The sequence below is a fragment of the Grammomys surdaster genome, unplaced genomic scaffold, assembly GCF_004785775.1.
Source record: "Grammomys surdaster isolate TR1022 unplaced genomic scaffold, NIH_TR_1.0 125877, whole genome shotgun sequence".
Lineage (NCBI taxonomy): Eukaryota > Metazoa > Chordata > Mammalia > Rodentia > Muridae > Grammomys > Grammomys surdaster.
The window spans coordinates 243,219-255,480 of record NW_021620702.1 but is presented as its reverse complement, the minus strand read 5'-3'; the positions used below and the strand labels follow the sequence as shown (position 1 = coordinate 255,480).

The following is a 12,262-nucleotide window of genomic DNA, read 5'->3' as shown; positions in this document are numbered from 1 at the left end:
GACGAACAAGAGTGTGACCCAGTCCTTCTCCGAGGCTTTATGTCCTTCCTTCACACAGGCAGGGGTTGGGGGGGGGGGGAGTAGTATAGCCAGGAGTAGGTTACAGGTCTAATACCCCGGCTCCTACTCCTCCAGCGCAGGACGCAGGGGTGAGGGAGGCAACTGGTAGCTTCATCTCCACCCTACACATTACCCTTGATAACCATGGCTAGAGGTATGGGGAAAGGACACAGATGGGACAGAGCCAGATGAAGCCCAGAGCATGCTAAGACCTTGGCCAGGATTGGCCATGTAGGGGAGATACTGCGGGTGGAGACCCCAATACTCTAGGGTCCTGGCAGCAAGTCCTCCACCCTAACCCTATAAACCACTCCTCCCCATCCTGGCCACTGGCAGGGTGAAAGCTGGGTGGGGACCTTTCTCCCAGTTTAAACAGCTGCCTCTGATTACACCACTTACTGGGGGCAGGGGAGGGGAGGGTGTCGGGAAGGGCACAGAGGTGGGGCTTCTGGTACAGGGACTGAGTAAGGGCAGTGGCCTTTGGCCTGGGACTAAGGGCAGCAGGGTACCTGGCAAGATCTGAAGGCCGCTCACCGAGCACCAGCCAGAGAAGCTTCTAAGCAGAAAGAAGGAAAATGCTCAAAGGAAAGGGTGGCTGGGTTATCTCCCCGTTACAAAGATGCAGCTCAGAGGATATTGTCCCCCACAGCCTTGGGGACGATAGTAGCCAAAGGAGAAATCCAAGGTGCTGCTGCTACACACACCCGGCACCCTTCGGGTACTCTGAAGAACCAGGGACACTTTTAGCTGTGTCATGGGCAAATACAAGCACAGAGCAAGGTCCATGCTAGGCTAGAGATGGCCGTTCTTATCTGGAGAGAGGAAGCCAGGGAAGGTACTCACAGATCTCGGGGGCTTCGTCAGAACCGTCTGGGCAATCTCTTTCCCCGTCACACCGCCAGCCCTTCGAGATACAGGTGATCTGGTCTCTGCAGGCAAACTGCTTAGGGCTGCAAGTTTTAGGGGCTGGAGGCAAGGAAAGAAAGGGTAAACATAAAGGAGGGACAGAAGTCAACTCTTGGACCCTGGAGCTTCGCAAAGCTCATCTTCCCCAGTATCCTCTATACCGTGGACCTGGAACAGTGGAGAAGGAGCCAAGAGGACCTTACTGCCCCTTTCCAAGTTTTCTAGGTTGTCTGTCCGTCATATCCCTCTACCTCCTTGCTGTTTGTCACCCCACCAAACACCAGTACCCCTCACTCTGCCAGGGATGATGGTGGGACAGAACAGAGACCTTCGCTGTGCTTTTTCTCCATGTTCCTCTTGTTACCGCTGGCAGCCAGCAGCTGGCCTTTCCTAACCTCTCTGCTTCTCTGACCTCAGGACACTGCTGACCTCTTGACCTATAACACCCAGCTCCTACCCCTCACCACTGACCCCCCCAGATGAGAACTGTGGAGATACCCTTGGCACACAGTGGCTTGGAGATGCTATCTGCAGAGGGCAGCTGGGCAGAGACTTTAGTTTCTACGAGACACGGCTTCTCTTGTTGGTCAGACCACAAGTAGGGGACTTTCGGGGGGAGTTCTCTGGATAAGAAGGACCTAAAACTCACTACCCAGCAGAGGCAGAGTGCTGGCTTGCTTGATCTCAAGGAACTAACTGGGATGCCCCTCACCTGTGGAGTGATTATATCCATGGGGACCACCTGGCTCTAATTCCCCTCATCCCCCCAGCGAGGAGCTACACCAGAGACAGCTAGCAGTACTGTGAGCAGCACCCGTGCCGTGGACAGTGATAAACCATCTCTTTCCATGTGTCGTCTTATTTAGCCTTTCCCACAGGATGACAAGAGGGAAGGCTAACCCACAGTTTCTGGGCCAGACCTGTCCAGGATCACACACCTGGCAAGTGACAAACCAAGACTCTACGTAGTTCAGCCAAATCTAGGTTTCTGTCATTGTTGTTTTGTTTTTTGTCTCTTTCTTTTCTTTTTAAGTTTTACCTTACACATAGTGGTGTTTTGCCTGCGTGGCTGTCTGCGCAGCCACAGTGTCTGTTTGCCTGGTACCTGAGGAGGGCGCAAAGGCACTGGATTCCCTGTAAGTGGAGTTAGAAACGGGTGGGAGCTGCCTTTGCGTGGTGGGAATTGAACTCAGGTACTCTGGAAAAGCAAGCAGTGCTCTTAAGAGTTATCTCTTGAGCACCAGGGCTCTAGGTTCTTACAGAGCACAGCCCTCACCCAGAAGCCGTACCCCTAGCCTATCTATTCCCGTCACCAAGTCCTGAACGGGGCAGGGGTCTCCTCTCCCATCTCCTCATCACCTTGTCTCCTACCGGGTAAAGCCCATTTCTGTTTCTCTGACACATCCTGGAGGCCAGCTCTGTGCCAGGCACTGAGCCAGGCACCAAGATGTGTCCAAAAGCCAAGGACCCTTCCAGACCCACAGTTCCTGGGGAGACTACACAGCACTAACTCAGGACTGAGACAGGGGAGTAATTAAAGTGCGTCAGGGCTCTGAAAGAGGGAGTCCGAAGGCCACACCGAAATGTCCTCTCTCCCTCATCCCCAGCTCTGGCAGAGGGGACTGTACCCAGGCCCCTGGCCAGAACCAGAGCTGAGTTCAGGAAACACATCAAGGATGGCCTGGCCAGGCCCCCTTGGAGTCCTCCTCCCTCCCTCCTACCCTGATCCGGGAATAAAGGCCCCTTGAGGAGGTGGATAATGCCGAGTTCATTGCCCCACTGGGCCAGCTGTGAGGTCTTCCCGGGGAAACAGCCCGCCAGCCTAGTTAGCATGCTGGAGACCATCACTTCCCCTGGCCAGCCAGGCGGCCTGAAGGGGGGAGAGAGGGACCGCAGTGGGATTCAGAGACAGATGGGGTGTTTGGAGCTCAGAAGCGGACCCCTGAGACACTCAGGCTGATGATGACACATCTTCCCTCTCCCACCTGGGGCTGAGCCCATGCCCGGACACTCCCGTGGCAGAACTCACAGCCAGAGCCTGAGGTCACTGGCTGGTCACTCTGACCTATCTGTCTTCCGAGTCTCGGCCGTGGATCCCCTCCTTTAGATCCTCACATGGTTCCCCCACTGTCCCCCCACCCCCATTTTTGGCCTGAATTCGACAGAGGAAACAGCAGCTGGCAAACTCCAAAGCTGAAATGAGAGATTCACAAACCAGATGTGCTCTTGTGGAGGGCAGTGGGGGATGGGCTCCCTCCCTCCCAGAAAGGAAGAGGAGGGCTCAGACCATGTCCTGCGCCATCTCCTCAGGCCCAGGGGCAGAGGGTGGAGGGAGGGGGCGTGGGTCTCTCAGGAGAGTCAGGATAGCAGAAGGATTTGAGAGAGATAAGTGAAAGGACTTCCTGTCAGCCATGGTGGAGAAAGCCCTAGGAATTTTGAGTGAGAAGGCTGAAGCCTGTCTTTGATTTCCTTCAGGGGGAGAAGGAAAACACATAACCTACTTTGGGGCAGTCTCCACAGCCAAGTGAAGCCTCCTCCAGGCTGGGAGGGAGCTGGGAGTGGGATGGGGGAGGAAATGTATAATCTCTTTAAAGGCCAAGCTAACCTAGATGCCCTTAGCAGAGTCTTTTGCATTTGAACTCAACACTCAGAAAACCTGTCTTTGTGGCCTTCAGATGGGTTAGGAATCAGCGGCCTTGGTCCCGGCCGGTCCCCTCACCGTCCCCCACACCAGATGGCAGTGAACATTCTTTAAAGGTGACCACTGAGTGCCACACACAGATCTGAAGCCCTAGGGTCCAACTGTCAGGCTGTTAGATGCTTGCCACTGTAATCCCATCCTACAGAGAACCCGAGAAAGAAGAAGTAGGAACATGGTTCCCTGACAGAGGCAGGGCAACAGAGATTGTTCAGACTGGGTAGCCTCTGGGAGGAGAGTGTGGAGGAATGGGGCAAGAATGGAACAGAGGAGGTCTGGGGCCTAAGGGAAAAGCAGGAGAGAGGGAGGAGGGAGAGAAGCTGCAGGAGCACGGGGACACAGGGGCGTCTGTTCTCAGCTTTGCCTAGAGATGTGACCGACATGCTAACTTGGCCAACACCCTGCCCCTCCCCATCTAGGCACCCAGCCCAGCCATGGCCCCCAGGGCCACCAAGCTGGAGCCAGGGCAGGAGGTGTGGGGTTGGGTGTGTATCCAGACACAACACAGACCCCACTGCCTGGCTCAAGCCTTGGCTATCTCCTCTGTTCCACTCTGGGACCTTGGGCTGGGGGGGTGACAGGAGCCAGTATGGCTGCCTAGGGAAGAGGGAGAGGAGAGGAGAGTAGTCCTAGACAGAGACTTTCCAAAGAAGCGGGGCCTGTCCTTCAACAACCCCTGGGAGCCTCAGGCATTCTTCCTGAAGGGCAGGAGACTGAAGTCTGGAACAGCAAGAAAATGACCCTGGGCCACTTGAAGACTGACAGGGTAGAGAGAGGGCTAGGCGCCCTCTGATAGGTATGGGGACATCCTAGAAGGGAAAGCACATGGCTAAGCTAAGGGTACAAGCCAAGCCGGGGACAGACTACAGGAATCTGAGCTTTTAAACACTTGCGAGCTGGGCAGGGAAGGCCTCCAGCCCAACACAGAGCTTTCCCCAAATTTTATGTATTTTGGGTGTTACCAGTGGCTCCTTCCTGCGGCTCAGTGAGGTTCAGACACATTTTTGTCATTCCTGAGTCTGAAACCCTGCTTTGCGGCCTAGGACAGATGGACAGACAGGGTGGCTTGGACCGCCAGGGGAAGAGAAGGGTCTACCCTTCAATCCTGAGTCAATATTGACTCAGCAGGACATCAGCCTGACCCACGACCCTGTCTCTTCCTTTCCCCACAAATAAAATCCAGATCCCCTGGAATGCTCATGGAGGTCAACATGTCTCTCCCAAGCCTGAGTCCACTATTAGCCCTCCCCCATGCCCACATGGCCTGTGTTCACCAGTGGTAAAGACCTAAGCTCCTGACCTGTTCTCTAGGTCTTTCCCATCAGGAGGAAATTCTATCAGAAGTCTCACCTCCTTTCTTTGTTTCTTTCTTTCTTTTTTGTTTGTTTGTTTGTTTGTTTTTGGTTTTTGGTTTTTGGTTTTTCGAGCCAGGGTTTCTCTGTATAGCCCTGGCTGTCCTGGAACTCACTCTGTAGCCCAGGCTGGCCTGGAACTCAGAAATCCACCTGCCTCTGCCTCCCAAGTGCTGGGATTAAAGATGTGTGCCACCACTGCCTGGCCCTTTCTTTCTTTCTGAAATACCTCAAGACCTCCCTTTTAGCCCATAACAACAACAACAACAACAAAAAATCAAGTTTTTTCTTTCTTTCTTTTTTTTTTTTTTCAGAAATATGTGCCCTAATGACAATTCCCAAAATCAGTGAGGAGGGTTAGGAGAGAGGAAGTTGGAGGGGATGATCTGGGTCCAGGAAGGTAAGGGACAGACAGAAAAGCCCAGGAGAAATGCCACTACCAGGTAGCTTTTAAGATCTAGGGGACTGCACAGAGGTCAGAGTTAGACAAAAGAAATTAAGACAGGGACTGAGAACAGAGTCCAGCTGCAAAGGACGCATGAACACAAGATATGAATCAAGAGGGCCCATGACACAGAACAGACAGACAACAAATGGGACAGCCAAAAAAAACACAGGAAGGGGGCCTGGGGTGGAGGTTGCCCAGAGGGTGACACAGCTCTCCTAGGGTGAACTCAGAGAACGACCCCCTCCCCTTCTGACAGAGTGGAGAGCAACACATATCCTGGCCTTGGGAAACAAAGTCCCAGCATCAGCAACATTTTGACTAACAGGAGTCCAGATTAGAGGCTGCTGTCTCTTACAGAGTGGGAGGGTGCCCCCCACCCCCCGACCCCACCCCCCAAAAGGAAGTCAAACTCTTCAGCCAGAGGAGTCAGGGCCTGGGACTGTCATCTCAAGGGAGTGTGATGAAGAGTCCCCCCTCTCTACCCCTCACCACCTTCTGGGAGGCTCTGCACTGGTGCCATGAGGTCGAGGCACGGGAAACACTCAGAGCCAACAGCTTCCTTCTCCAAACAATGCAGGATCCTGCTAACCAGGCTGAAATCTGGGACAGAACACAGGAGGCGGGACCAGGTTCCCTGGCACGAGTCACCACCAACTCAGGGACCCTTGCATGGTCCCACTCAACAGCCCAGGTTCCCCAAGGACAAGCAAGCTCACCTACTCAGATCTTGATCACAGGCAGAGTAAGCAATCCAAGGGACAGGGAAGACCCGAGAAGAGAATTCAGGGTGTGTGAGAGAGAATAAATCCTGGGTTTGGGGTTAAAGTAAAATTGGGGTAAGGAAGGTCTTTGCAAAGGTAAGTGATGGCTGGTTGATCTGGGTTTTGTTGGTACAGGGGACAGAACCCAGGGCCTTCAGCAAGCTCAGTGTGCTCTGACAACCTCCCTGGACTGTGCCCAAGGAAGGGGTTTGAAGAGGGTATGAGTTTGGAAGGATCTGACTTAGGGCTGGGCCTGGGGTCACAGGGTTGGAAGGCAGATGGTAAAGAATAATAAAACAAACAAAAGCACAGAGAACAAGATTGGAAGAAAAAGTCTTTGTGAAGTGGCCTTCCAACATCAAAATAATGGCCCCAGTGAATTTCCTATATATGCCTGGCTCTGAAGGAGGGCTGTTTAGGTTTTGGGTCTGAGCAGGGAGAGTAGAGACTGGAATGTTCTCCAGGAAGACAGGAGGCCGGCACTTCAACCTCATAACTCACTTCAACTGCCCACCTTTCCTAGCAACTACTAACATGCCGGCTCAAGCGGGAGAAGAGAGGGCTAGGGAGAAAAGTCAGCTGTCTTCCCTGAGCTGGCTGCAGGTCAAGCTCCTCCACCACGAACTGCCCCATCTCAGCAGGGCCCACTATGATCCTCCTCTCTGCCTTTCTATCCTCTCTGGCTACAAATGTATCCAAATGTGTCTACTGGGAGGAAGTGAAGCCTCTCAACCCACAACGCAGAGGACTCCAGTATGAGTTTCAGACACAGAGAGAAGACAGTATGGGGTGGTCCCTAGAGTTATTCCTGTGTAGCAAGAAGGGCAATTAAAACTGTTAGGTAGGTCGAGGCAGGAGGCTCCTTCTGTAGAAAGCCAAGAAGAGCCCAGAGGGACCAGCTAAGAGCTCCAGAATGCACAGGCGCCTACTCCTCCACAGGTTCTCTCTTTCTCCTCAGGAGGTGGTCCTTTTCCTAGAACTGTATTTCTTGCCAGGGATGGGACAGAGGGCATCCTGTGTGCTAGGACAAATACCCTACCACTGACCTTTACCCCGGTCCTGACAGACCATGTGCAGAGCTGAAATGAACTGGGGACTTAGAGGTACATGGCTAGAGACAGTTAAGTAGAACGTGTCACAGTTTCTCATTTGCTGACCACCAATCAACTTAGCGCAGCTATGCTCCCCAGGACCTGGTACTGAATGAGCCAGGGATCTCCACAACTCATCTGTCCCTTCTACCTGATTCCATCCACCCTCCTCCATGGGGGCTCATGGTGGGTCTGTTTCTTGCTTAGTACATTTTCTTCCCAAAGCTCTTTGCCTCAGTTTCCCCTCTCCCCTCCCAGCGCTGAGACCAAGAAGAAAGCACGGGCTGACTTAGATGTGAAGGGCAGAGGGTGGCTGCACAGGCTTGTCTGACAGGGCAGAGTCTCTTTCCTCATCGCAGGCAGAAAATTAGGGGTGGCAGCCAGACAAGACAGTCCCCAACATGACGTGACTGAGGGCCACTGGGTAAACTGTTTTCCTAGGCACAGCTGCCTTCTGAACCTCTTGTCCTCCTCCTCCAACTGAAACAAGTTAGAGGAGGGGGTGGGGAGGATACATAATCTGGTTTCAGAGAAAAACTTTCCCAATCCCGGCCTGGCAAGTTCTCGAAGGCAGAGGAAGGGCTGTAAGATGCTATGAAGCTGTTGTCCCCAGTGAGAGGCAAACCTGACAGGAAGTCAAAAAATCTCACCCCTTCTCAAGTTAGAGACCCGGCCCAATTCAACCCCATGACCCCAGCGTGAAGCTTGGGCGAGTCTTGAACAGGTAACTAAATTGCAAGAGGAAAAATAACCGACAGAAAAGGAGCAAGGGGCACGCAATTCCCCCATAAGAACATAGAAGCCCACATCTAACTAATTATACAAAGTGTGTGTATGAGGTGAGGTAGATCTGGGCTTTACACATTTACTAAATGAGCAGGAATTGGGGGCATAGTCATAACCCCATCCCAACCTCCAACTCTCCTTCTAACCCAAACTGTGATCAAGCCAGAGATCAGGGAGACAGAGTTTCCTCTGAACCCCTCCCCAGCGTTCCAGACCATTCTCTAGTCTCTTCCAGAATGATGACATCTGACGTTTTCCTCTCATCTTAAAGCTCCCAGGAATTAAGAAGGGAAATTCAGCCAGAAGCATCACCAGACCCCTCCATCCCTCAATCGGGCTACTGACAAGAGGCCCTCAGAGGGGAAGTGCTCACTTCAGAACCCAGGCAGGCAGCCCAGGATTCTGGACCCAGGCCTCCATGCCTGGGATGCAGGGCTCATTCCACACCCAAACAGGGGGCCCTCCCTATCCCCACCCACAGCTTTTTAGGCCTGCCTGCCCTTTGGCCAGCAGGGTACCCCTAGCCAGCTTTGCCTTCCAGCCTTCAGAGTCCACTGCAAAAGGCCCTCCGCCCCCTTTTGCAGCGGTACACACCAAATCCGGATTCCTGCACAATTCAGATGGGGGGGAGCGGGAGGGTGGAGGATGTAGGGGAGGCAGAGGCCCTCCCGTACCAGAGATAGGAAGAGAAGGCCTCTCAATCCCAAGATCAGAAAAAGGGGGAGCCTTCATTTCCTAGCCGGGCCTCTGGTCTTTGTCTGGGCTGGGGGGCCCTGGAAGCATCATTTGCCCTAGGTTCCCATCCCCCAAATCAGACCCCATCCCCGCCCCCAGTCAGGCCGCTGCTGTGTCAGCTGGACTGGGGTAACAAAAGGCACCCCCTCCCGCGTCTCCCTTTCCCATCCAGACGCAGGAGTAGGAGGCTGGGGAGGGGGAGCCCCCAGGGGTCCATGGGGGCCGCCGGAATCTCACTCACCATCCACAGTGGCCCCGGCGACGAGAGCTGAAAGCAGCGGCGGCAGCAGCAGCAACGGCGGGGTCAGCATGGTGTGGGCCGATGCAAACAGCAGCCCCCACCCTCTGGTCCTGTTACTTCTTGTCCTCGCCCCCCCCCAATTGGGGGGTCCCCCTTTATCTTCCTCTCCCCGACTCTTCTATTCTTATCCTTTCCTTAAGCAAAGCGAACCAGGGGCATAGGTGAAACGGTACAGTTCTGAGCCCCCTGGGAAGGGCCTGCTGACGCGGGTGCGCCCCCTGCCCCCAAATTCGAACCCTTCACCCCTGCTTTACTCCTCGCTCCTCTCCCCCTCCCAGGGCGAAGCTCACAGCCCCATCTCGGAGCCGCCTCCGGCTGCAAAAATGCACAATTGGGAGGAGGCGGGGTGGGGGGTGGGGGGCGTGGACCCGATGGGGGTGCCTTTGGTAGGGGCCTGATGGAGCACTAGGGGCTCCCCCGTTTCCGCCTCCTCAGTGCACTGGCCTGGAGCTCGCACGGCTGTTCCCCGGACTGAAGTGCCGCGGGGGGGGGAGGGAGGGAGGGGGTGCTCAGAGGGGAGAGGGAGGGGACAGGGAGAGGAGGGAAGGAGGGAAGGGGCGGGGAAAGAAAAAAAGAGGGGGGGGGAGAAAGAACTACGCGGCAATCCTGACAGTGCGCATGCGCTGATTTGGCGCGCTGCCCTGGGGAGGGGGAGTCGGAGGCGCGACAAGCTTTGGAGTTCTGGGAAGCGGTCCGAGAGTGGGAGTCCCCGGGCGCCCTGTCCTCTAACTGCGTCTACCTCATCCCAGCGCTCCCTAGAGCCGGTGGAGCCGAGGGTGGGACGGGGTAAGGGGCGAGGAGAGCTGCGCTCCAGCGCCTCTTTAAAATTCAATGTCACCCCCCCAGGATTTCAGATCCCCTCTGTGGGGTCCCGAGCCGCTGTCTAGGAGGAGGCCTGATTCCCTTGGGGAACCCCAGACAGTGCCTCCCCAGCCTAGGGTGGGGGCAGGGGTGGCCAGTCCGCAGGGAAGGTGCGGGAAAGGCTGAGCTTTGATTTGGAGACTTTGTAAGAACGGGTCCGGGATTGGGGCCTGCGTCCTCAGGGGGCGGAGTGAAGGAGGGGCCACGTGGGCCCGCCCCCACCTCGCTCCAGGGCTCAGAGTAAACAGGGACACCCGCGGGGACACGCTGCAGCTTGTCCGCCCGCCTAGGGCTCAGGGATGGAGCCCACCTTAGTACCCGCCCAGCCCTGCTCGCCTGGCACGGGGCGCAGGAGAGGCAGGCTCTGGTTTGGAGGAAGGTGACTCACCAGCGGGTGGGGTTGGGGTAGAGTCATCCCCCTTCGCCCTAAGAGGTCAGGCTCGGTTTTTTTGTTTGTTTGTTTTTTGTTTTGTTTTTTAATACCTTCTCAATGGCCTCCCACCGAGTCAGGGTTTCAGATTCCAAGCTACAGGGAGTCGGGATGAGGGATTTGCTGAGTTCCGCTTCCAGACACCGATTCTAGGGGGGCTGTGTGCTGAGTGCTGGACCTTTGTCCCCAGTCTCAGTCGGTTCGGGAACGGGTACTCTGGAGTCCAGAAAGCGTCGGGCGGTTCCTAGGGCCGGCGAACCTGCTTCCGGCCACTGCCCTCTTGTGGGCGACGTTTGAAGGCTGTAACCCTTAGTGTCTGACTTTCTCTGTGACCTGAAGTGAAAGTTCTGAGAAGCTCAGCAGGCGACATCCCCCGGCTAGAGATGGACTTTAAAGGCCACAGAGCAGTACACTAACTCCATAGGAGGGACCCCCCACTCCAGCCTGTCACCGGCAGGAAACAGACTTGCCCATTAAGGACAGAGAGCCTTTCTCCAATGAGAGCTTATGCTTCACACCGACCAGCTTTGCCCAGGGACATGGCTATCTGTCTTTATAGTCTCCCAGGCTGGACCTTCAGGGTCCATTTTTCCTCTGTCCAGTCTCCACCCTGTGCTCAAGTAGAGGCCTGCTGTCTTTCTTCCTTTCGAAATATACTGAAGGTTTTCTTCATTTTTTCCCCCCTAGCGCAGGGTTTCTCTCAGCAGGGGTGGTCTGTTATTCTTCCTTTTATCCAGCTTCCGTGGCCTAATACAGTGCCAGGCCCAGGCAGGGAGTCACCAAATATTTTTAGTGGGTGCTTACAGGCTTCCTGCTAGGTCTCCACCCAATAATGTGGTCCAAGTGAAATCTGGTTGAAACTGACCTCGGGCAACGATGACAGGAAAAAAACGATATCAATCGCTATCATGTAGGGTGTAGCCTGAGAAGCCTGAGAACTTGGCTTACGTAGGTGAATCTTCCTGAAGCTTTCTTACCTAGTGTCTCTTCTGTAACTGGGCATTTCCTTTAATTCTTTGTCTCAGTGTCTTCTCATTGTAGCTACCCTTTAAAACAACAACCATATCAAAAAAAAAAAAAAAAGAAGAAGAAGAAGAAGAAGAAGAAAGAGAAAGAAGGAAAAGAAAAAAGAAAGAAGGAAAGAAAGGTAGCTTGATGGATAGATAGATAGATAGCTGTAGGGCTGGAGAGATGGCTCAGGGATTAAGAGGTCTTGCTGTTCTTACAGAGGTGGCTCATAACTGCTTGTAACTCCAGCTCCAGGGGATCTGATGCCCTCTGGTGGCCTCCATGAGAGCCTGCACACATGTACACACTTCTACACACAGACATATGAAAAAAAATCTTTTTTAAAGATTTATTTATTTGGGGGCTGGAGAGATGGTTCAGTAGTTAAGCACACTGGCTGCTCTTCCAGAGGTCTTGAGTTCAATTCCCAGCAACCACATGGTAGCTCACTACCATCTATAATGGGGTGTAATGACCTCTTCTGGCCTGCAGGTAAACAAGCAGACAAAAATACATTAAACAAATAAATAAATAAATAATTATTATTATTACAATGTTCTGCCTGCATATATGCCTACAGACCAGAGGAGGGCACCAGATCACATTACAGATGGTTGTGAGCCACCATGTGGTTGCTGGGAATTGAACTCAGGAACTCTGGAAGAGTAACCAGAGCTCTTAACCACTGAGCCATCTCTCCAGCCTCTAAAATTCTTAGAAAAGATTTTTGTTTTCATTGTTTTTAACTATGTATATGCATGTGTAAGTATATAAAGACCTAAGGCATTGGATCCCCTGCTGGAGCTGACGCTACCACCACCCAAC

At 53.8% G+C, this 12,262-nt stretch overlaps 1 protein-coding gene and 1 long non-coding RNA gene across 2 annotated transcripts in view; one reads left to right on the top strand and one right to left on the bottom strand.

Annotated features, from left to right (window-relative positions):
- Lrp1 (LDL receptor related protein 1) overlaps nt 1–9,600 on the bottom strand; it is an 81,376-nt gene extending 71,776 nt beyond the window's left edge. Inside the window, exons 1-2 of the mRNA XM_028752113.1 lie at nt 9,079–9,600; nt 904–1,026 (exon numbers count right to left, since the gene is read on the bottom strand). Of these exons, the coding sequence (XP_028607946.1) occupies nt 904–1,026; nt 9,079–9,148 (193 nt within the window). The 5' untranslated portion in view covers nt 9,149–9,600. The remainder of the gene's footprint in view (nt 1–903; nt 1,027–9,078) is intronic.
- A 724-nt stretch (nt 9,601–10,324) lies between these two features.
- On the top strand, nt 10,325–11,539 carry LOC114608123. Its single transcript, XR_003709304.1, has 2 exons — nt 10,325–10,432; nt 11,455–11,539. It is a non-coding gene; the product is annotated as an uncharacterized LOC114608123 (long non-coding RNA).
- Nucleotides 11,540–12,262: the final 723 nt, after the last annotated feature.